The 25,669-nt window shown below is 34.2% G+C and overlaps 5 protein-coding genes across 5 annotated transcripts; 4 read left to right on the plus strand and 1 right to left on the minus strand.

The window, feature by feature from the left end:
• Positions 1-685: 685 nt before the first annotated feature.
• On the plus strand, positions 686-3,153 carry EAE97_011250 (uncharacterized protein). The gene is made up of 4 exons (XM_038881765.1): positions 686-1,586; positions 1,636-1,689; positions 1,742-2,351; positions 2,415-3,153. The coding sequence occupies exons 1-4, from the start codon at positions 1,451-1,453 to the stop codon at positions 3,004-3,006; spliced, it is 1,392 nt and encodes a 463-aa protein (XP_038727343.1). The 5' UTR covers positions 686-1,450; the 3' UTR covers positions 3,007-3,153.
• Positions 3,154-4,030: 877 nt separating this feature from the next.
• On the plus strand, positions 4,031-6,446 carry EAE97_011251 (uncharacterized protein; the record flags this gene model as incomplete). Its single annotated transcript, XM_038881766.1, has 8 exons — positions 4,031-4,100; positions 4,147-4,281; positions 4,337-4,467; positions 4,517-4,795; positions 4,851-5,167; positions 5,231-5,772; positions 5,829-5,968; positions 6,045-6,446. The coding sequence occupies 8 exons, from the start codon at positions 4,031-4,033 to the stop codon at positions 6,444-6,446; spliced, it is 2,016 nt and encodes a 671-aa protein (XP_038727344.1).
• A 1,603-nt stretch (positions 6,447-8,049) lies between these two features.
• Positions 8,050-9,915, minus strand: EAE97_011252 (uncharacterized protein; the record flags this gene model as incomplete). The annotated part of the gene is made up of 3 exons (XM_038881767.1): positions 8,050-9,025; positions 9,078-9,286; positions 9,505-9,915. The coding sequence occupies 3 exons, from the start codon at positions 9,913-9,915 to the stop codon at positions 8,050-8,052; spliced, it is 1,596 nt and encodes a 531-aa protein (XP_038727345.1).
• A 491-nt stretch (positions 9,916-10,406) lies between these two features.
• EAE97_011253 (uncharacterized protein) lies at positions 10,407-12,172 on the plus strand. The gene is made up of 3 exons (XM_038881768.1): positions 10,407-10,564; positions 10,643-10,904; positions 11,008-12,172. Exons 1-3 carry the CDS (start codon positions 10,552-10,554, stop codon positions 11,798-11,800), a joined length of 1,068 nt encoding a protein of 355 aa, XP_038727346.1. The 5' UTR covers positions 10,407-10,551; the 3' UTR covers positions 11,801-12,172.
• A 1,210-nt stretch (positions 12,173-13,382) lies between these two features.
• On the plus strand, positions 13,383-14,988 carry EAE97_011254 (uncharacterized protein). Its single transcript, XM_038881769.1, has 3 exons — positions 13,383-13,816; positions 13,874-14,143; positions 14,198-14,988. The coding sequence occupies exons 1-3, from the start codon at positions 13,677-13,679 to the stop codon at positions 14,634-14,636; spliced, it is 849 nt and encodes a 282-aa protein (XP_038727347.1). The 5' UTR covers positions 13,383-13,676; the 3' UTR covers positions 14,637-14,988.
• The last annotated feature ends 10,681 nt before the right edge of the window (positions 14,989-25,669 follow it).

Raw genomic sequence — 25,669 nt, forward strand, 5'->3', positions numbered from 1 at the left:
TCAAATTCTCCTTTTTCTCGAGGTATTTTCATGGATCCACTAGCAACCTTACCAAATCTATTCTGGTTCATATGAGTTGTCTAGACTAAATGATAATCCGCAATGATTTTCCAAATACTGGAAATGGATTGTCAGAAGGTATGAGGACTGCTGCATTTTTTCTTGTGGCTTTCTACAAGTATTTACATTACTTCATCTCAATACGTTAAATTTTGGTAAATATCTTGTCATACTATAGGAGAAATAGAAAGACAGAATTTAACGCATCGGGTCTCATTGAATCTTTGACTCGCCGCACAGAGTAGTTTGACTCCAGCATTTCTTTTGGGTGTTATCTTACAACGAATCTGTGGGGCGATGTCAGGAGATTTCCCTGTGAAAAGTCAACTTTGAACTACATTGGTCCTTGCAGCGATGGGCCCATAATACTAAACTCTCTTAAATGTTCTCAAATGTCGATTACATTTATTCCCCGCCCTGGAAACCGAATTCTAACCATGACATTATTGTCTTACAAAAAAACAGCTGCCAAATTACGAGCTACAGATTATCTCGTATCATGTTCTCATCAATTCGTTTTACAGGCATAGCGGATTGTTTTATGAGCTGATAACAATGAACCGCCCATTACTACTTTACAAATATTCTTCTTATTTCCAAGGTGGTTCGGGAGTTCAGAATTTTAAGCTGGAATGACCCTTTGGCTATGCTATGCTTTCAACATATAACACCAAATCTCTTGATTGGATGTCTAACCGTGGAAGCGTTTTCTTTGGAGGGACTGTGTCTAGAAGTACCGAATCACTTTCGAACCTTGAGGGATCTTTCGATACGCTTCCGATGAAACATGATTGCATTGTTAGACCCAGTTAACGCCTTTTGATGAACTGGAAATCTTCATCTCTTGGAAATTAGCTCGCCATGTCTTTCCCAATTGAAGTGATAGCTAATCACGTGAATTGACATAGCCTCGAGAATTACGGTGGGTCGGCTAGTGAATCTCTATTTATGGTACCGCTTGGGGATGGCCAAAAGAATGGGTCGATGTACCGTTTCGGGACCGTGAGGGATGAGACGCGTAATAATACGAAGGTTCACTGGTTGGAAGTTGGAACATAAGAAGTTATTCCTTATGTGGAGAATAACATTTTAAACAAGATAAGTCCGACCTGCCACGCCTTTCAAAGCAACTTCTTTTCTATTTCTCTCCTCTTCATACTTACTGTTTCCTTTGCTCCCTCTTCTCCTTGTCGAGTGTTTCCAGTCTCTCGCTTTTATTACATTCGTTACTTATAGATCCATTTCTTGGCATCTGTAAGGCTGAATCTTATATCAACCACACTCACTACCCTCAATATACCTCTTTTTTTCATTATTAGCCTTTGTAAAAATCATTGATCGTTTCTCAACTTTTCTACTTTTTTCTTCAATCTGAGTTTTATTTTACAAGATGAGGCAAAGTACGATATTTGGGCTTTTTGCCTCTGTTGCCTCCTTTGGCATGACTGCAGCTACTGGTACTCCTGTGTTGGCAGCAAGAGCTTCATCTACTGCAAGTGTTGAGGCTGTTACGATTTCGGGAAATGGTATGGCTTTCAAAGATTACTTTGTGGCCTTAATATTGACTGTTTTCAGCTTTCTACAAGGGTAGCGATCGTTTCTATATTCGTGGTGTCGACTATCAGCCAGGTAAAACTATTGATGTCTTCACAAAGGTTTGATGGCTAATCTTCGAAAACAGGTGGAGGAGCTGGTACTACTTCCGATCCAATTGCTAATGCAACTGCATGCAAGAGAGATGTCGAGTATTTTAAAGAACTAGGAATCAATACAATCAGAGTTTACGCTGTCGACAATACTGCGGACCACGACGAATGTATGGGGTACCTCGCTGATGCTGGTATCTATCTTGTCCTCGATACCGATACTCCTCTATACTCTCTCAACAGAAACGAACCCAAAGAATCGTACAACAGTGTTTACCTTCAATCCATTTTTGCCACTATTGACAAGTTCGCGAATTACACCAACACTCTTGCATTCCTCTCCGGCAATGAAGTTATCAACGATGTGAACAACACCAATTGTGCTCCATATGTCAAAGCTATTGTTCGAGACATGAAGGAATACATTGGTAGCCGGGGTTACCGATCCATTCCTGTCGGTTACTCAGCTGCAGACGTGGCTTCTAACCAGTATATACTTGCCGAGTACTTGAATTGCGGCACTGATGATGAGCGATCCGACTTCTACGCAATCAATGACTATTCATGGTGCGATCCTTCTTCTATGACCACATCCGGCTGGGATACTCTCATCAAAAACTACACTGGCTACAGTATTCCTCTCTTGTAAGTCTATCGATTTAACCTTTTCTTATACTTGTAAATTTAAAAGTCTGACAACTCTCAAAGCATGTCCGAGTTTGGTTGCATTACCAATACCAGAAAGTTCACCGAAATAGCCGCTTTATACAGCACTGAAATGACTGCCGTATTCTCTGGAGGTCTTGTATACGAGTATTCTAACGAGGGTAACGGATATGGTCTCGTGGATATCACCGATGGAACCGTCTCCACCACTGAACAATACACGTACCTCAAGGAAGCATACGCAAACACTACTTCCCCAACAGGTGCCGGTGGAGCCGTTACTACTACTGGATCTGCAAGCACTTGTCCAACCGAAAGTTCTGATTGGGATGTCTCTGGTGACGCGCTTCCAGCCATGCCTACTCCTGCTAAGAAATACATGACTGAAGGCGCGGGTACTGGACCTGGTTTGGATGGAGCTGGATCTCAAGAGGCAGGTGATACTGAAAACGAATCTCAAGGTACTGCAACCGCAGGTTCTGGTGCTGTCACGTACACTGCTTCTGCTGGTTTGTCGAGCTCTACATCTTCTTCCTCTAGTGCAGGTGGAAGAAACGCTGAGGTTGACATGAGAGCTTTCGGGGTTGTTGCAGTGACGCTTGTCAGCATGATTGGCGGCATGATGTTGCTTTAATTGCGGGGGTTACCTTTGAGGGGTGCAGATATACTTTTCTTCGTTCTCATTTTTCCTTTGTTATCTTTGGTATACATAAAATGGAATGCATAAAATTTGTGTACAATTCAGCTTCTGCCCAAGCATTTTATCTTACGTGTTTCTTGACTTTTCTTGGCCGCTCCACCCCATAACAACTCTTATGCATTGACCCCACAAATCACTAACTTCGTAGTGAAGTTCGGATTTGTGCACAGGAAGTTCGGCCTGTTGCCATTCGTGCGTCCCTAAAACCGTCTCGCTTAATGGCCTACACTCATTTATCGAGCGGCGTCTTATTCTCGCTATTTTTTCAATAGGCTCACTGAACTACATTTGCGTTCCTTCAGGAAAAATTTTAACTTGCTTGTTGAATTTGTTTTGAACGTTCAGTCGGTGAGTGGAATGCGGCTGAGGCTCCCCAATGCGGGGTTAATGCAGGGGCCGCATATTGCAATATAATACGACCGTGTAACTTCTATCATCTGTCTCTGCCCGAACATCTTACAAGGCTGCATCTGAATGCTTATGGCTTTGACTCCACCGAGACATAAAGCACCAACGTGACCATTGAGATAAATGTGGAGTCATAATATTTCTGACCGACATCAAGCCATCGTCTATTGCCAAAGATGTACTGGATATGCATACGAACATCACGGTATACGCATCAAGCCGTTACACTGCCATATGCACAAACTCTCACTTACGCAATTGTGATTCGTGAATTATGTTTCCTTCATTTAGCTGAATTCTCGTGATTGTCTTGGCGTAACTTTTGGTAGCTTTTCTCATGTAGACAGCCGTATACAATGACTTATTTGGAAACTACGCCCCAACGCGCCTTTATCTAGTTATGGCCAACACAGCATTCAAACATAGTTATATACTCTTGATATCCCTCTTTGTCATTTAAATCACTCAAACTTTCTCATTCTATCTCATTTTGATAGCTAGGCGTTTACACGGCTCACATAAGAAAGTGCACACGCAGTACTTGGCAATCATGGCTACCATTCCGGCACTTAACTACCCTATCACCGGGCCCCCAAGACCTTCTCCTGCTCCTGCTGACGGTAAGGCTACACTTTCGTGTGATGTTCATTTTGCTAAAATTCTCAGGATCTGTTCCTTTGAGGCGTGAGATTCGTGATCTCCAACGCAACTTTCCTGATCAATGGACGCTTTACATACTTGGTCTTCAGGCTTTTCAACAACTGGACCAAAAGTCAGATCTATCATGGTATGGAATTGCGGGTATGTCTTCTGGAGCATGGTTCGCTGTACATGTGTACCTTTCTGACTTTTCAAGGTATTCATGGACGCCCCTATCGTCCCTGGGGTGGAGTACAAGGAGATAACCCGGCTGGATGGCAGGGCTACTGTACCCACAGCTCCATTCTCTTTGCACCATGGCATCGTCCATACCTTGCGTTGTTTGAGGTGGGTGCAACTTTACTCGTTCTTCTACTCAATATTCACATATACACAGCAATACCTGTATCAAATCATAAAAAATATTGCTGCTACATTCCCCGCTTCCACAAAGACCCGTTATCAACAAGCTGCGTTGACTTTCCGTATGCCATACTGGGACTGGGCTGCTACACCACCCGCTGGTGACAAGTACCTACCTACTGCCGTTGGACAACCATTGATCCAAATCATCACTCCAACCTCAAATAATAAACCAGTTCAAATCAATAACCCCCTCTATTCCTACAAATTCAATCCTTTGAATCCTTTAAAGGGTGACTTTCCTAGTGCTCCGGTATGAACAATCATCCTTAAGCTTCAGCGTATTACAGCAGCATTGACATCTCTAGGAATCACGATGGCCAACCACTCTTCGATATCCAACCAATGGAAGTGCAACCGCCAAATCTCAAGAGCAACAGGTCTTTGACGCTATGGAATCACAATTTGATTCTTACCAGAGCAATGTTTATTTAATCATGAGAGATCCCAATTATAAGCAGTTCGATGCGTTTAGCAATCACCAATGGGCATCGAACAATGCTCCGGGGACATACGGTAGTATCGAGGATGTACACAATAGTCTTCATAGTGAAACGGGCGGGAATGGACAGATGGGCGATCCTGATTACGCAGCTTTCGATCCATTATTTTGGTTACATCATACGTAAGTCATGATTCTTCTTCTACTATCAATGCTAAAATCACTTCGAGTATTGACATACACCAGCAATGTTGATCGACAATTTGCCATCTGGCAAGCTTTGAACCCCAACAGCTATGCAATCAACAAACCTTCTGGCGATGGAACTTTTTCTATCCAAAGCGGCAGTCAAGAAACCAGCACTACCCCCTTGACGCCATTTAACGATGCCACTGGAAAATCCTACTGGACTTCCGATGGCGTGCGTAGCACAGCCACATTCAACTACGCCTACCCAGAGACTCAACAATGGAAATATCCTACTATCCAGCAATATCAAACAAGTGTTCTCGCCGCAGTGCAGACATTGTATGGTGCTACTAGTAACCAATTCATGCAATTGATGGGCGTACAAACTGCTGCTGCACCTGTACAAATTTCTACTCAGGCCGAAAAGGTTGTTGCAGACAGCATCGATACAGCTCAGAAACCTATTGGTGATGGTGCTGCTTCATCTTCTCACGGACATAAGTTTTTGTCAAACCTTCTTCATAGTTCCGCCAAGGCGAAGCCTAAGCCCGGGGACGCTGTTCGAGGTGGAGACGATTTTGAGTCTGAGATTGGAAAATGTAAGATCCTTTCTCAATGCTTTGCTCATGTAGAAATTGTCTAACAGCATTTCAAGCATCTAAAGCTCCTGCAACCGCGGGACCAATCAAATACCGCGAATACATTGCCAATATCCGTGCTCCCAAGCATATTCTTCGCCAAACCTATCGCGTCCGAATCTTCCTCGGAGATTTCAATTCCGATCCTACAACTTGGGCAAGTGCTTGTCTATTTCTCCTCTCATTTCCCTCTCACAAATTTCTCCATCCTGTCTTACTAACCAAACTCCCAGGCAACCGAACAATCCACCATCGGCACCTTTTCTTCCTTTGGCAAGAATCCCGAAACCACCGGCTGCGGAAAATGCATCAAGGACGAAGCACGCTCCCTGATGATTTCCGGCACCGTCCCCTTAACCCCCATCCTCCTCAAACTGTACAAGAATGGCGATCTCGGATCTCTCGAAACCGAGAACGTCATTCCGTATCTGAGACAAAATCTCCACTGGAGAGTTACGCTAGCTGATGGGACTGAGATTGACAGGGGAAGTGTTGAGGGACTTAAGATTAGTGTTGTGAGTACGGAGATGAGGTGTGCACAAGGAGGATTCCCGGAATATAGTGGGGAGTATGAGGTGCATAGCGAGGTCACAGGAGGGAGACCGGCAGGTTTGGGAGAGGGAGATAGGATTTAAGACTTTTGTGGGTGGTAGGTGATTGGGGAAAAGGGAAATTGACACTATTTTTCCTTCTAGCTAGTTCCAAAATGCACATGTTCTTTTTCTTGATCATCTTCAACTTCACTGCCTTCCGTGATTTCGATGCCGTCATCTAATGCTGAGGTTGTGCTAGAGTTTGAGGTGACTTGAGAATTAACACTGCTTTCGCGACACATATCGATGTCACCATCATCAATAGCAAAAGTTCGGATGAGTCAAGTTGGGTTCTTGGTATTGGCAATCAAGACTTCAACAGCCTTTGCGTACTCATTCGAGTTCATTTAAGCCTAAATTGATGGTGTTTCTATTCAATGTTTACTTATATTTCTGATGTGTCAACAAGGAAAATCGTGCTTGAGAGAACATTCTTCCAGGGCCTAGAGTTCTAAGTTAGGATGATAAATCTAAGTTGAGAATAACGCTCCCAAGAGAGTCAACCTCGAACATGAGTAATAAATATCACTTTTGAGGTCAATTCCCATCATACATCTATTCCGTCCCAAGAGACTCCGTGAAAATGCAACAAAAGCAGTAAGAAAACTACCGCAGCAGCGGATTCCATGCCAATACCCCAAAATAAACACTGCTAGCTTGAATTTTGCTACGTTGCACAACCCGAGTAACTTAGGCAGTCTTGGCTAAGATCCGAATTCTCCAGTATTCCCCTTAACGTACTTTCCATAATCTTTTATGAATATATTGATAGATGGTAATCTGAAGAGCTACGCGTAAGAACGGGATGTATGAGTATCACCGTTAATCGCTACAGCGGGACCTAATGATGTCTCTGCGGCCTATATGAAAAAGACGAAGGTAGGATTTTAGCTCCACAGCATCGAGTCATACCTAGCTATCTATGTATACTTTGAGGCTCACTAGAGGGTTTGAGATCGGAAATGGGAATGGGAATAGGAATTTGGGTTGCCGAATATTTTTGGCACGGAATGTAGTTTCGGTGGCACCCGTTCTAAAGCTCAAAAGAAATCAGAATCTTTCCCTTCTTCAAGCCTGGATGAAATGCATTGCTTGTTTTGAGTTGTATTTTCAAAAGAGCGAGATGAAGAGAGAATATGAGGCACAAACATATTAAGTCGAGAAGCATCCGACAACAATTCAACAAAATAGAACATGATTTCATCACAGATATTCCTAGGCAATCATACAAAAACTTGGGCTTTGACAAGGACACACTTAGGACTTGCAACAAAACGAGCCACTACGACCATGACCAAAATAATATCGCGCCTGTATTTGAGGTATGAGATTGATGTGGTAACCTCGGAAGCCGTGTTCAGATATGGGTAGCAGTTTGAAAGCAAGTATGTAGTTTTCATCGTCTTCCTCTCCAAACATATCTCTCAAAAATGACTGAACAGCCACAAGTAATATCATTGATTCTTTCTCTAGAAGCTATGAGAAAGGGGTTTGGCAGACTCAGTCTTGGCGAGTTGTAATAGAGGGATTATAGATTCATGGCGAGCGAGCAGCATCTTCACCTACGTAACCATCACGTGGCACCGAAGCTAGACTTCAGGAATTTCGTGTTTTGGGCAACATCTTGAGGGTAAGGAATGCATATTCAAACTCTATATATGGCATCCGACATCTTAGCCACCCTAGCTAACTTCCCTACAGAATGTACTCTCACGATGTCAGCTCCACCTTGAATCGCTGCAGTCACTGTCGCCGCAGTACCCCAGTCTCTTTCGCTCGGGCTATCGACTCCTGTGATTTTGCCAATGAACTTCTTTCGACTGGCTCCTATCAACCACGGCAGGCCTTGTAGGCCGGGCCAATCACGCAATTCATCCATCCGACGAAGTATTTCGAGGTTCTGATCTTGTGTTTTCGCAAATCCAATTCCGGGATCTAGAATTATACGCCATCGCCGAATACCGGCAGCCTCCGCTTCTGCTACTCGCTCTAGTAGCTCTTTTCCAATGGTTGGAATGAGGCCCTCAGGCTCATAGTCTGTAAGAGTCGTCATAGTTGCTGGCGTTCCTCTCATGTGCATAAGACATACGGTCTTTCCAAGTTGGGCCATGGTAGATAGCATGTCAGGATCAAGTTGACCTGAAGAGACATCATTAATGATATCCGCACCTGCTTCAACAGCAGCCCTAGCTACAGATGCCCTATAAGTATCGATACTAATTGCTACGTTCTTGGGCGATTTGGTATTCCTAATCTCTTGGATAGCCGGTAGAACGCGACTTATTTCTACCTCAGAAGATACTTCAGGAGCACCTGGTGCGGTTGATTGACCACCAATATCAATGATAGTTGCTCCGAATCCAATCAGTTGTGAGGATTTGGCTCGTAGAAAATATCTCTCATTGAGATTTTTGCCCCCATCGGAGAAAGAATCGGGTGTCATATTCAGAATTGCCATTACATGGGTTTGGCGATTCCTTTTAAGAGCATGCAATGAACCAATCGATGGATGTAATGGGGTTGTGGTAGATAAAGGGGTTGGGGATGGCGGCAATTCATTTAGATAATCCTGGGTAAACTTCCATGGAGTTTTCGGATTCAAAGGTTGTCCAGGAATAAGCCTACAACTATATCAGCGACAGTTGGTCAACAGAATTAAGAGCCTGAAATTACTCCGCCAGTGGTCTCAAAACAAACTCCCGCTCAACCATCCCAGGATGAGGTATTTGTAACCTTGGGTGATCTACAACCTCGTTCTCGTAAAGTAGAATATCAAGGTCAATATTTCTTGGACCTTTGTCAATAATCTTCATTCGACCCATCTCATTCTCAATAGCTTGAAGTTCATTTAATAGAGCAATCGGTTCCAAGGTTGTTTCTACCTATGGATCCGTATTAGCTAAATTTCTTGAAATCTTTGGGGTTTTGATGAACCTGTATCATCTAACCTTGGAATTGACATTCAGAAGTGCAGCTTCTCAATAACCGCAATCATGAAGATTACCTTTCAAACTTGGTAGACATGTACAATCCCAAAAGTACAATATGCATAATCACGTGGTATAGATTGATACCAAGTCATTGCGAAAGTAGAACTCACCTCACAAGCACCATTTATAAAATTCTCTTGATCAAGAACGTACATAGGTTCAGTTTCCCATAACCCACTCGTTCTCTTGACTTTGATGCCTCTCTCCGACATTTTGTTGCAAGCCATTTCGATCCATCCCACTCGATCACCAAGGTTACTACCCAATGCAATGTATGCAAGTCGAGGTTGACTTTGAGATTTGGAAAGCTGTGTCACATCATTTTCACTAGGTGAATTGGTATTAAGAGGATGTTGAGTCCAGGGAAGTGGTGATGAGACTGCACTGTCGGAACTATAGCTTCGAGATGTCAAAGATGCGGAGCTCTTGACTTTACAAACTGCCTGGAAAGGTCTTTGGACAAACGGTCGTGGTAAATTCACACTCCGCCTCACCACGGATGATAATAGAGAGCCCCTCATCGGTGTAGTATTCTTTCTTCCTTGAAGATACAGATGATCAATTCAAATGAAGAAACTTGAAGTTTGAAAGCAGCTTTGTTGATAGTGGTCGAATGGGTTACCGTATTCGCGGACCACGGCGCATTATGAAAGTTCTAAGGATAATATATTGTGATCACCATGATATTCATTCTTGAGCCGAGAATCTTATAACCTGCAGGTGTACACGGAGGACACCAGGCATTAATAGGAGATACATGTTGAATCTTCATGCTTGAAGATTGTGTAGACCAACATCAGTTTAAACATAGAAGTGACAGTTCCATCCATACATTCAATTCCGTTTCCATTCTATAACATGGCGCATACTGGAAACATCGCACGTGCATGCATGCAGGTCCAAGAAAAGGCTAACCCGACGCTAACAGACAAACCGAGGCATCTTTTTATTACACCGGGCTTTTACCCCAGATGAATCCTTTCTTTTTTGAGGATCAAGTGTTCCGAGGTCTGTAAGAATCTCCTCAAATAATCCACCTGTTCTTCTTTCACAACATATTACTCTTCATTATTGATTGATTGTTTCTCAAATCTTATATCTTCATCTTATAATATATTACACAGAGCCATATCATTATAAACCAGAATATAGCAACCATGGCCTCTAAACGTAAGTAACCAGCCATCACATGCCGACTAGAAAACAATGCCAAATAGAAGGAATCAACAACTGACTAGCCTCCTATAGAACAACTCCGCACAACGGTCACTGATCTTCTTAAGATCAACCATCCTATCATCCTCGCTGGAATGAACGTTGCTGCCGGACCTAAACTCGCAGCTGCTGTAACAAATGCCGGCGGTCTCGGTGTTCTAGGAGGTATCGGATACACTCCAGATATGTTAAGAGAGCAAATCGCGGAACTCAAGTCATTTTTGGACGATCAAAACGCTCCTTTTGGTGTTGATCTCTTACTTCCACAAGTTGGAGGATCTGCGAGAAAAACAAAGTAAGTCTGAGTTACATTCCTTTCCTTCTCCTTTGCCACCAATTTCTCTGCCATAGCCTCCTCCTCCAATCATTACATAGTCGCTGACATAGTTTTTTTATAGCTACGATTATACCAAGGGAAAATTAGACGAGCTCATTACCATTATCATCGAGAGCGGTGCCAAACTCTTTGTTTCCGCCGTCGGTGTGCCACCAAAACATGTCGTTGAACGATTACACAAAGCTGGTATTCTCTATGCCAACATGATCGGACATCCAAAACATGTTAAGAAATGCCTCGACCTCGGTGTTGATATTATTTGCGCACAAGGTGGAGAGGGTGGTGGACACACTGGAGACGTCCCTACAACTGTCTTGATCCCAGCAGTTGTCGAACTCTGCAAGGGAAAGACCAGTCCAATGAGTGGAAAGCCTGTTCAAGTTGTCGCCGCAGGAGGTATTTTCAACGGAGCAACGGTTGCCGCAGCTTTAATGTTGGGCGCAAGTGCCGTTTGGGTTGGTACCAGATTCATCTTGACCGATGAGGCCGGTGCACCAAAGGCTCATCAAGAGGCTGTGAGAACCGCTGGCCATGATGACAATGTTCGAACTATTATCTTCACTGGTAGACCATTACGAGTACGAACCAACAGTTATATTCAGAACTGGGAGGAGAACCGTGCTGCTGAGATCAAGGAACTCACATCCAAGGGTGTTATTCCAGTTGAGCATGATTTCGAGACTCTCGGTGATGATATTGATGATGAGACTATGGACAACGCACGACCTTTCTTGATGGGTAAAGCGGCTGCCGTTGTGAACGAGAAGAAGAGTGCCAAGGCCGTTGTGGATGAATTGGTTAGCGATGCCGTAGCATGCATTCACAAGGGGGAGAAATTGACAGCGAAGTTGTAAATAATTGTATCCATTGATATAATGGGACATTGGACGGAGTTGATGAGGTTGATATCATGGGATGATTCGCGTGACGGCACGATGGATTACAGTGGCTGACTCGGCTACGGATGAGGTGACGAGTAGATTGTACTCGATTATTTTAGACTGCATAGCGTGGTAATTGAGTCGCAGCCAGTATTGTGTTTCCATCAAGGATTTGGGCCGAGGGAGGAATTGAAATTTTTGAGACATTGGATTGCAAGGGAATTGAGTTTGATATATCTATCTATTTGCGATTACAATATGATGGAGCTTTTATTATTTCAATAACGATGTTTGAACTGTACTGTACGTGGTTGATAATGTCTGTTTGGAAATCAACTCACTCTACCGATTAATCACTTCATAAGGGTAATCATATGTGAGATTTATATTATTGTATTATGAAGACATCGAACTAATAAGCCTATCATCTATATCTATATCATAAAATCTACGATAGATAGCTAGATATGTCAGTCTAATAAATACCCGACAGTACGATCTCATGTTCTGGATCCTTCAAAGATGCACTAATGGTAAGATTGTAGGTGAGTAGAGAGTAGAGAGTAGAGAGTAGAGAGTAGAGAGTAGAGAGTAGAGAGTAGAGAGTAGAGAGTAGAGAGTAGAGAGTAATTGAAACGTTCTAGAAACACCTTGGTATCATATCTGATGTGATCTGATGTGAGTGATCCATGATAGAGATTGATAAATGAATGGATGAATGGATGGATTTATATTTACCGATACTACCAGGACCTCCTGACCTTACTTAGTAGGTAGGCAGAGACACGTCGCGAGGGTAAGCCAAAGTTAGATGTGCAACAATTGATAACAAAGGAACTTGATGGGGATATCATGTGACTGTAATTGTGGTTGTGCTTGTGATTTCATTGCCCACCTAGGTAAGTTCACGGGTACCGATAACTCTATGATTCTTCAGATGAAGCTTCTTAATGATTACGACTGGGAAAAGCCACAAAGTTAATAGCCGATCGATGGCTATGCAGGATATATGTAGTGTGCGTATAAGCAGTGTGTATAAGTCCTGGTCTGATGGTAGTATCTATATACGATTTCAAATAACTCTATGATGATGATGATGATGATGATGATGAATGATGAATGATGATGACTAACTCTTCTGCCGTGCACATTCCAAGAAATTACGCGTCTGAAAGGCTTTTCTACAGACTGCAGTCTACTCTGTATTACTCGTACAATCTACTCCGTACAAATGGAGTTTACGGACTAAAAGTATCCAAACCCCATCCCTCCATCATTCCATCACTCCATCACTCCATCACCCACTCACCCACTCACCCACTCCATCATTCTCTCCATTTTTATTCTTCAGTTTCTTCACCAGAATTGGTTGGATTCAAGCAATTCGAGCAAAAGATGGCAGGGCCGGTCAAGGTCATCACGGATACACGGATCCACCGGCTGGCTGATTCAATGGGCAACTATGACGTTTAGCGTGTATCGCAAAATTGACATGGAGATTCTCTGACCTTGGCCTGCTACCATGGTAAATCATAAAATGTAGGTAGCGAAATGCGCTCTGGGTGCTTAGACTTTTGATTTTTTCTTTTTTCTTTTTTCTTTTCTTTAATCGTTCGTCCTCCTCTCCTGTCTTGTCTCGTCTTGTCTTTTGAGATAATCTGTATAACCTCAATTGTTCCAATAAGGACTTATTAATTCGTTTGGGAAGGGTGGTACTTGAGAAGCTGCTTTATTTGCTCGTGCTCCCAATTCATATCATCTCGCCTGCCAAAACTCATTTCAATCACAATTTTACAACAAATCAATTGAATACCTTCTCTCAACTAGCAACCACATATAATCCAGCAAAATGTTTGGAATATCATATTGGATGATACCTGTCTTTTCAGGAATGGTATGGCTTGCAATGCTCTTAGCCATGCTGTTGACCTGGGTTGTCGCAGATGGCTCGCCAATAATCACACCTATGGATGATGGTCAAAAGATTGCGTGAGTTGGACTACTTCTCGCCAACCTCAATAAGACTATTCTAACGTCGTCACGCAGATATATCTCAGATATCGGAGCCCATGAACTTCAACCACTCTTTATTGCCATGGGTACCGTAACCATGGTTACTTTCAATATGGTTTTCATTGCCGAGAGATGGTTACGACACAATGGTCGTTTACATGGAAATACCTCCCTCTTCCAAAAAGTATTATCGGCCCTTGCTATTGTCTTTTCCGTGGCAGGTGGAATCGGTTTGATCTGTCTCACCTGTCTCAATGATGTGCACCACCACACTGCACACGACATTTGTCTAGCTATTTTCATGTAAGCTTCCTTCTTCCTCTTCCTCTTATGGAAAATGATCTAATAATATATTAGTGGTGGTTACATCCTTTCTGCCATCTTCATCTGCTGGGAATACCAACGTCTCGGAATCCACTACCGTGAACACAGCGTTCTACGCATCTCCTTCTGGGTCAAACTTGCCTTCATCTTCGTCGAATTAGGTCTCGCCATCGGATTCGGTGTTTGCAACCGTAAATCTTGGTGGAACACTGCTGCCATCCTCGAATGGATCATCGCATTGATTTACACATTCTACGTTTGGAGTTTCGCAATCGATTTCATCCCAGCCATCAGAACAAAACATTACCAGAGCAAAGATACCGAAGCCGAGATGGCAATGGCGATGGATGTTGAGAGTAGACAGAGAGGATACCATGGAGCTGCCGATGAACAAAGAGCGTATGGAAGTGCGGAAAGTAGTGGACACGGAAGATACAATCCTGAGCCTGTTGTTCCTGCGAGGAACTTCTAGGTTCGTTGTTGTGTGAAGGAGCGAAAATGCGTGACGACTTGTTTATACGAAAAGACCAAAGATGTTAAAACTTCGAACCAGACGAACGATTGGAGGAATGTATCATAGACAGGTGGAGAGGTGCATTTTATACCCGGGAAATGAGATATGGCATCGGTTTGGGGTGGTTGATTTGGTAGCTGGCGCTTGGAGTTTATAAAGCATTTATGGTTGCATGCATGCACATATGGAGATTTGGATTAGAGTGAGCAAGATGCTTAATGTCGATAATGTTAGATGAGATGTAATTATGAATAAAAGTATCTATTTATCCGAGATTACTATTTGTGCTTGGGTGAGGTTGTAGTGGTACGGAGTCTAGATTATTATCCATGTGCGTTTATTTTTGCTTTGGAATATGAAGTATATTGGTGATTGGAAGAATGAGAGTTCATAATTCCCTATGTTTATTCGTCTAATAGTCGGCCGTTGAGAGAGCCGACTGTTACTTTGCTATTGATGTTGAGATGTATAGTTGTTTGCCGTGATACAGTACAACGGGCTGTCGGCCAGCATCCGAAACAGCATTCTGTATCTTCTTGCTCTCTTATACATTCCCACTACTGCAACCACATCTTACTGCATGCATTCCCGGGGTTCCTGACATAGAATGTGATCAAGAAAATAAAGCTATTGGATGAAAAATAATACATTTTCCTGCATCATTTTTTTTTTTTTTTGGTGGCTGGGACATCGTCTGTACAACCCCTATGTCTATGTCTATGTCTATCTGCTTAGGATCTCCATACTTGTTCTCGATCTACGAACTCGGAAGTCTGTCCGATCTCTGTTCTACTAGTCTCTTTCATTTTGCTTCTCTGATCTATCGGAGATAGAGCTGGATGAACATAGAGCAGGATTGTCATGGAATAGACAGGTTGACAAAGGGGTGAGCAGATATGATATGGGCAAGCGGACAGATTAGAAGATAATAGAGACCCGACGAAGAGATAAATGGATAGACAGGAGAATGGCATCACCATCGATATATCAAAACCTATCTTTTGCTTAAGTAGCCCCGAAAGCGCAATTAAAACCTTAAAGGGGAAAGATTATCTCCGGTTGTAGAACACCTTTCAATTTTCGAATCATAGAGTTAACGTGTTAACAACATTTTCGCTTACGTGCCGCTATTTATCCTCACTCCTTCCGTTTATGTGTACATATACTTTCTTCGTTCTAAATATTCCAATCAGCTAGGTATAAAAACCTTGTTTCTCTTCCCCAATGTCGCTATTTTCTTCTCAGAAGTTGCAAGGGCTATAATGACAACAACAGCATGGTGCCGCCTGCTGGTTGGTCGTTGTGTTGTGGTGTGGGTTAGTGTATGGGGGGCTAGGCCAAGGGGGCAGTTGAGGACGTTGTCGGCAGGAGATTCTCTGTTCTATGGCGATGATTAGTTAGTTTATTGGTCATGTAATGGCGGTAGAGATTATTGGTAATAAATTGTTTGTTTGACGGTGGTGATGAATCTATTAAAAGTATCATGACATTGATTCCGTTCACGGGAGATAAGAGATTGGTTTAAAAAGTAGGCGGTTATCGTTTTATCAGCAATGTGACGGTAGTTGTAACTAGAATGAGATAAAATATACAAACAGAAAATTTCCGTGACAGTGACAGCTTACATCCGACCAGATCAGAAGGCTTCCAAGCCTTTACAACAAAGGCTGATCAACGACCTTGATCTGATTCTTTCCAAGTCCGTGTGAATGAAGAAGCTAGTTCGCTTCTCCATCTTTCCCGCCACTAATGACCGAGGCCTCAGATCACTACGATGTTTGTAATGAACCAGAGAAGCACGACCAAGATCACCACTTGCCAATATATTTTATTGAATAATTCTTTCTCCACCAACAACATAACTACTTAAAGTGATGCAAGAAATTTGCCCGGAGGTAAGATAGTTGTTTTTGACACTTTAAAATATAGGGAGGGAGCTGGTAGCGACTATTATGGAGTGGTTTGTCGGGAGGAGTCACGGTGAAAATGATAAGGCTTTGATACGTACTCATGAGAATCGAAGATCTGACGTCTATTCTTGGCGATTCTGGCCATAGTGAGGGAGCGGGGGCTTTTTTTGCCGTTGTCGTTGCCGTTGTCGTTGTCGTTACATGCACCAATGCCACTGCCGCTGCTGCTGCTTCAAAGAAGAAGGGAATGTCCCGAGATTGCCACATCCCAGGACATTCTACCCACCAAACAATAATTTCTTCGTCAACAAGAAAACCGCTCGAGACTATGAGAAGACTTTTGCCCGTAGGTACATCGTTTTCCATCCTGTGAGGCTTTTATACCTATCCATGGAGACGAAAAGAAGGCTAAGCGAAGTTGGTGTGTACAGAGTATGTGAATCGGGAAAGTACTAAACTCTTTACATTGATATGGATTCATATGGATTTACCCATTTAGGTAGTAGTTATTTTCAATTGTTAGTAGATATAAAGCAAAAAGAGAAATGATCAAAAATAGGCCACTTAGACTGTCGTCCGACAAGTTTAATTTGCAATTGCAGGTAGTCGAATGACCTTTCTGAGACAAGTAGAAACAAAACGAGAGTATCTTATATTTAAAATCTCTGTTTATAATACTATTGAATATATATATCAATAAGAACAGAATGTTAGAATAATTAATAATTTCAACAATACAGGGATTGTATTCTATTTTGATAGAATCTATTTAACCATATTCGTTACATAACCTATTAATTAGGTTTAAAAATCTATAAAGGAACCTTAGGTTTTTGAATTAAGAAAATCAGAAAGGGAATTAGGTTTAATATAGTTTATCAGTGTATGCATCATATTAGTGTGTATACCACTTTTACCTCAATTTACACTTTCAAACTCATATTATTTAATAGTAATTGAATCAATTAATTAAAACTATTTAAAATCTAATAATCTAAAATCTATTATATTATTCTGATAGGTTCTTATATTATGATCTATTTTTCTATATTTATTATAATATTGAATAAAAAATGTTTTTTTATTAGATTTATTCTTTTTTTGATGTTTATTATATTAAATCTAAATATTAACTTTTTACTAAAATAATATATCAAGAATCTTTTGTATAATATATATTCTCCCTTAATATAATTAGGTTTTTTTATATATTGATATTTATTTAATATCTCATTTGCTTTTCGAAGTATACAAATCTTTATAATCAAAAGTATATTTTTATAAATAAATTGTTTTATATTTTTGATTAAAATTAATATAATATTAAATATAAATATAGAAAAACCTAATTATTAATGAATTGTTCAAAATTTAATTAATATTGATTTAAAAAAAACTTCAATTGAAGTATAAAAGATTTGAAAGATTTATTAATTTATATCAAAAAAGAAAAGAATAAATATACAAATTTGAATATCTAATTTCGAAAATATAATTTCAAAATTAAATAATATCAAATCTGGTTCTCGAAATTCTGATTTTATATTTAAAAAATTATTAATTTATAGTTTTTATATTGATTTAAGATTAATATATCAATAAATACATTAAAAATAAAAAAATCATCAAATATTAATCTATTCTCAATTACCTAATTATGTTAATCTACTTCTATTAACGTGGTTTATCAGTGAGCGGGTTATATCAGTGAATGAGTCACTTATTTTATATACAAAATTTATTTGTATATAATTATATACTTTCTTTATTTATAAATATAATTTTCTGAAGATTTAATATAAAAAAATTGAATATAAAATAATTTTAAAAATCTAATTAGTTTTAAGAAATTAGAATTTATAAATCGTAACAATTTCCTTTTTTTTTAGACAATAATGAAATTATTTTATAAAAATTAAATTAATAGAAAATCTATATTTCAGTTATTTTTTAAAATCTTTTATTCAAAAAAAAAAATTAATTATTAAAATATTAATATTTTAAAAAGCTTGATTTAAATGATTTCGAAATGATCTGTTTATTGATATAACCTGCTCACTGATAAACCACGTTATATCTTTTAATATTAATAATTCTTATTATAAAACTTATTTTATTAAAATCATAGAAATTTCCATTCAAAATATCATATTTCATTTATATATTTATAGTTAATCAAAACTATTATTCAAAAAGTTTAGAATTTTTATAAAAAACTCTTTGAAAACTATAAATATAAATATAATTAAAATATATTTTTAATTCTTTATATCATTTTACAAATCAATATACTCAAAGCTTTTTAATAACTTTTCCTTTTTTTAATTCAAGAATATAATTATTATATCTTTTATTTCTTTAAATTTAAAAAGAAAATCTTTTAAATTTATATTAAGAATATATATAAAAAATAAATAAAAAATTTAAAAAAATTTAAATTCTATAACGTGGTTTATCAGCATATGGCCTATATCAGCATATAGCCCACTTTCACCTCAATTTACACCTTTAAACCTATATTATTCAATAATTATTGAATCAATTAATTAAAACTATTAAGAATCTAATAATCTAGGATTTATTATATTATTTTGATAAATTCTTGAATTATAATCTGGTTTTCCATACTTACTATAATATTTATTAGAAAATATTTTTTTATTAGGATTTTCTTTATTTTGATATTCATTATATTAAATCTGAATATCAATCTCTTATTGAGATAATATATTAAGAATCTTTTATCTAATAAATACTCCTTCTTAATATAATTAGATTTTTTTTATGTATTAATATTTATTTAATATCTTATTTGTTTTTCGAAATGTATGAATTTCTATATTCAAAAGTGTATTTTTATAAGCTAATCTTTCTATACCTTTAGCTAGAGTTAATATAATCTCGAATATAAATATAGGAAAGCTTAATTGATAATAAGCTATTTGAGATTTTATTAATATTGATTGAAAAAGAATTTCAATTGGATTATAAGGAGTTTAAGAGATCTATTGATTTAAATCGAAAGAAAGGGGAGTAGATGTATGAATTCGAATATCTAATTTCGAAAATATAGTTTTAGAATCAAAAGATATTAAATCTGCTTTTTGAAATCTTGATTTTATATTCTGAATTATAATTAATTTTTTGTATATAATTTTAAAAGCTATAAAGAATTCAATCTTTGAAATATAATTAATATATATCTTAATAAATCTATCAATTTAATTATTATATAAATATTCCAGATTATTAAAACAATTTATATTAAATGATTGAGTTAAATAATTTGAATATAATAGTAAGTTTAAGTATATAATATTATTCTTTTTATAATATACTTGAAAAGCTCTTAATTTATAGTTTTTATATTTATTTAGTATTAATATTCGATATTTGCTTTTTCTTCAATTCTTAATATATTTATTAAAATGTTTTAATTATTTTAAATCTATTTTATTGTTTATTTATTTATTAAATATAGATTTAATAGTTCAATCCATAGGAAAATTGATTTTGGTATATTAATTAGAAAAATGAATCTATTTCTAAATTATTAGAAATAGGGGTATAATTTTACTCTTTCTATTATTATATATAATTACTATAGCTCATTCTCTATTACCTAATTATATTATCTTGCTTTTATTATTTCATTTAATATTAATTATTATTATTTTAGAGTATATTATATTTATTATAAAGCTTATTTCATTGAAATTATAGAAATCGCAATTGAGAATATTGTATTTCGCTTATATATTCGAAACTAATCGAAATCATTTTTTAATAAACTTAGAATCTTTATAGAAAGCTTTTTAAAAGTTATAAATATAACTAAAATATATCTTTAATTTGATTTAATACTTTATAAATCAATATACCCAAAACTTTTCAATATATTTTATATTTTTTGATTTAAGAATATAATTTATTATATCTTTTATATTTCTTAATTTAAATAAAAATCCTTTTATATTTATATTGATTATATATTCAGAAATAATATTCTCCTTTAGTTTTGAAAGATTATGAGATTTATATTAATATTTGATATAAAAGAATAAACTATTAATTTTATATTATAATATTGTATATAGGATATTATATATATTAATAATCTTTCGAATACTTAGTTTTTTGTTTTTTTGAATAGCTTCAATAATAAGGAGTATATAAGCTTCTTGATTCTTTGAATTTATTATGGGTTATTGATAAAATATGTGTTGAAAGAAAAAGGTGTGAATTGAGGTAAAAGTGGGCCACATGCTGATATGGGCCATATGCTGATAAACCACGTTAATCAAAATTCAATTATAGAAATTGTTTTATTTATTTTTCGAATAAGTATTGTATATATAATATTATATAATTTAATAATCTTTCGAATTGAAAGTTTTTTATCTTTTTTGATAATTTTAATAATTAAGAATATTCTTCTTTTATTATTATTTGATTATATAATAAATAATTTATAAATTACATATTGAGATTGAAAAGTATAAATTGAGGTAAAAATAGTGTATGCACTGACATGGTGTATGTATTGATAAACTATGTTAGTATTAAAAGTTTTATTAGATTTAGTATTAAAGGATTTATAATAGAATTGAAGATTACAATCTGAGTACTATCATTTAGATCTATTCCTAGATCTGAATAACAAAGTAAAATCTAAGCAGTATAGCTCTTTATACATATATATTATTAAATCACTCTCATGCTATTATAAGCCTAAAATTTTACTCTCACACTATTAAAACTATTCTAAATTTGCTTTAATACTATTTGGATTCAAATCTTGAATAATTACTATCTACATATAGAATCTAAAATGTAAAATATAAAATCCAGGGTTATAAACTAAAATCTAATCTATCGAATCTAGATTATGGGTTCTAAAATAAATTCTGAAGCTTAGTATGAATATTAGCTTTATAATATAGGTTCTAGCTTTCAAATTATATGAATTCTGACTTTAAAAATTATAGATTCTCGTTTGAAAACCATAGAAACGAGTTGATATAAAATTTAAATAATGTAGAGGTAAATTGATGTTATTTTACTAGTGTGAGAATAAACAAATTCGCTTTTTGTGATATTAGAGTACTTTACTGTATATGTATATATAGAAAGAAATGAAAGTTTTAAGTGTGATTTTTGAGACCGAGGAACAGTCGTATACGATTACTATATATGAAATCAAGATTTAAATCGTGAAAATCAGTACCAATGTAAAATATTATAAATATAAACCATAAGCCTTCATTATCATTTTTTAGAAAACTTGTGAATGACAAAAACATTATTTCCAAGATATATATATAATAAATCTTTAGGCTTGACATACTTCTATGATGTGATAGAATAGAATTTGAATTCATGTTAGTAAAAGATAATTTCAAGATATGAAATTCTAGAAACTATCAACCATGCACTATACAATTTTGCAACAAAAGCTCTCGGGAACTCTTATTTTCTCGTAATTAAGAAAAACCCGGTAGTTTCTTCGCTTTGAAAGATTTTATCTTGAAGATTGAATTATATATACTATAATAAATATTTGAAAACATGTTTCATGACTAAAAGCTGATTAGTTCAAAGAAACTATGAATGTTTTGAATATTGAATGTAAAAGTATCAAAATGCAAAACAAACCAACTGAGGTATATTCTTGATAGAATTAAATTGGAAGAGCCTGAATTATTTTACGAATCGAACAACTTTTGGAGATGTTATTGTTCTGTTGATGAATCATAATTTATTTTTTTAAGAAAAATAGTTGGCTCAAGAATTGGATTGAAAATCAAAGTAGAGGTTTTAAAGCTTTGAAATTAAAAATTTTGATCAATCAAGAATTTGAAAAATTGAGACGACAACAATAAAGCATCTTAGATTTATAAATCTACAGCAATTTACTCTTATGCCCCTCAAAGCGATTTAGTTACTTTTATGCCCTAAAGTTGATAGCTAAATTACTTTTATAATATTTGAGTTTAAGATAGAGTGGACTATAAAATCTATCTATGTTAAGTTAGATCTGAATGATTGGATCGAATTTTACCAAAAAAAATAGATTTCATAATAAAAAATGAATTCTATGATAAAAGAAAAGATTCTATCCATTTTAAACTAGATTCTATATTAAAAATAAGATTCAATATTTGGAAAACAGATTCTATAGAAGTAAGCCAAATTCTATAAGTACACTACTATATAAATACTTTTGAAAAAACTTGTTATAAACTAAAATCTATAGTTTTGAAATAGATTTCATTATCTTAACAGAATAAACAGGGGTATAAGGCAATGGAAGTATGATATCTATATTTATGAGTTTGTAGAAGCAAATCAAGTGATTATATACTCCATTATATAATTAACAATAATAACTCCATATAGTATTATTTCATATATTAATACCTCAAATATCAAAAATGCTAATTAGGGTTTAATATATGCTATTTTAGATCATTTTGATTTTCAAAATATTACTATTCTAATTTCAATTTGAAAAGTATTAATTTAATTCAAATTTATAAAGATATTAATATTCTAATTTCAATTTGAAAAGTATTAATTTGATTTAAATTTATAAAGATATTAATATTCTAATCTTAAATTCAAAAATAATATTAATCTAAATATAATATAAACTTAGATTTTCTACTCAAATTATAATCAATTAAATTAGAAAATCAAATTCTAATCTTAAATTCTAATCTTAGAGTTTTTATTTTTTAAATAAACTTTGTTTTACTTTACATTTCTTATTTTTATTAATATATTTTTTAAATATATTTTTTTCTTTTTAATTATAATATATAATTAATATTCTTAATAAAATATTTAATTTCAATAAAGATTTATTTTAAAAAAAGGAAAAAAAATTAACTAAAAAAATTTCAAAAAAAATAAATATTTATAAAATTTGATATATAAATATCTAAAGACTTTTAAGATATAAAACTCTGAAATAAAAAACTTAAGAAATTTAAAAAAATAAACAAATTAATTAAAAGATTTAGAAAATATAAAAAATATTAGAGATTTTATTATTAATAATAATTAATATTTGATTTTTAAATAAATAAAAGAAAAATATTTCAAATTAATCTTAAATTTTTTATAAATATTAATAAAACAAATTATAAGATTTCAAGTTCTATTATTTTGATTTTACTTTTTTTTCTAAATGTTATAATCTTTTCTATAATATTCTAAATCTTCTTTTTGAAAATTAAATAATATTATTTATTTGAATTTAATTTCAAAATAATAATTATTATTTATATTTCCGTAATTTTGTAATCAAATTTAAATATATCTTTCTTATAATATAATTTAATATAAATTAAAATTATTTAAATAAAATTATTTTAATATCTATATTATAAAGAATTCTATTAATTATTTCAAATCTAAGCTTTTATTTTTTAACATTAGTTTAATTTAAAAATAAAAGTTTTTTTAATCAAATAATATTATTTCTTTATTATATGAAAAATAGACAAATAATATTAATTATTATAGAATTATTTTCTAATATTATTCTTCTTATTTTTCAAATATATTATTCAAAACTTATTCTACTTTCTTCTTTATAATTTCTTTAACTATTTTCTTAAGTTTTTATTCTCTTAATAATCTTTCTTTTTCTACTTATTATTCTTTTTCTAAAGTTATTCAAATTAGTTTTGCTTTATATCTATTTTATCCTCTATCATTTCTATATTTGTATTATATATTCTTTCTCTATAATATTTATATTTATATTATTTATATTTATATTTCCTTTTTCTTTATAATTATTATTTTAAATAATTTTAATATATCTATTATTATCATTATTATTTAATTCTTTATTAAAATTATAATTAAACTAAATTCAGTTTTATTATTATTAATATTATTTAAATTTAATTGAAAATCAATTGAATTTAGTTAAAAATTGATGAAATTTAGTTGAGAATTTAAATTAAAAATCTGATTCAAAATTTGATTTAGAATTTGATTAAAAATCTAATAAAACATTATCTTTATTTTAATAATTTCAAATTTGATAATTTCTAATATATTAAATTTTATTATTAATAATAAACTTAAAAAAATAAATCCAATTGTTATAATCTAATTTAATATTACAAAAATTATATATATTATTAATATAAATAGAATCTCTTCTTTTATTTCTTTGAATTTACTTTTTCTTTAAATAACCTACTATATGAAATTATAAAAAGAAAAGAATTATGAAATCTTTAATTAGTTTATTATATTATAGAATTGAATTGAATATTTATAAATAAATATAACATTATACTTTTGTAGTAAATATATTATAATATTATAATATTAGTTTCTTTTATATATAATAAAATATAGTATATATATATATATAGAATATTCTAATATTCTGAATTTTAAATATACAAAATAATACTTTCAAAATTAATCAAAAATTGTTATTCCAATGTAATAATATTTAATCTAATAATATTCCTTCAACAAGAAATGTTCTATTCGATAATTTATATTTCATTTTCTTATTTTTTAAAAAAAAATAAGTTTTAAAAAATACCTAAAAATTTCATTTTTCGAGTTTCTATAAAAATAATTTTAGATATTATGTATATTAATAAAATCAGAAAATTGTTGAAATAAATTTCATTTATTATTAATAACCTTCATTAATTAAAATATAATTTTATATACAGAAATAAATAATAAATAAAAAAAATCTTTTTGATATTTTATATTAAAGAAATACTCTTTACAAATTAATATAATTTTTGTTAATATTTATTATAATAATAATCCATTAAATATACTTATATTTTATCTTTATTTTTAATTTGAATATAAATATATTAGTAATATATTGAGTAAATGTAAATACATAACTTATAAGGATTAATCAAATATTAATTAAATCTTTTTATTTATTAGAAATATATATATATTTATTTTTTGATTTAATCAATTAAATATTGAAAATTTTTTTTTTCGAAAATAATATTATTTCTATTAAAAATCATTTCTTTTGAAATAAAATTTTATAAATAAAAAGAATATATTTATTAT

The sequence above is a fragment of the Botrytis byssoidea genome, assembly GCF_014898295.1.
Source record: "Botrytis byssoidea strain MUCL 94 chromosome Unknown BBYS_035, whole genome shotgun sequence".
Taxonomy (NCBI): domain Eukaryota; kingdom Fungi; phylum Ascomycota; class Leotiomycetes; order Helotiales; family Sclerotiniaceae; genus Botrytis; species Botrytis byssoidea.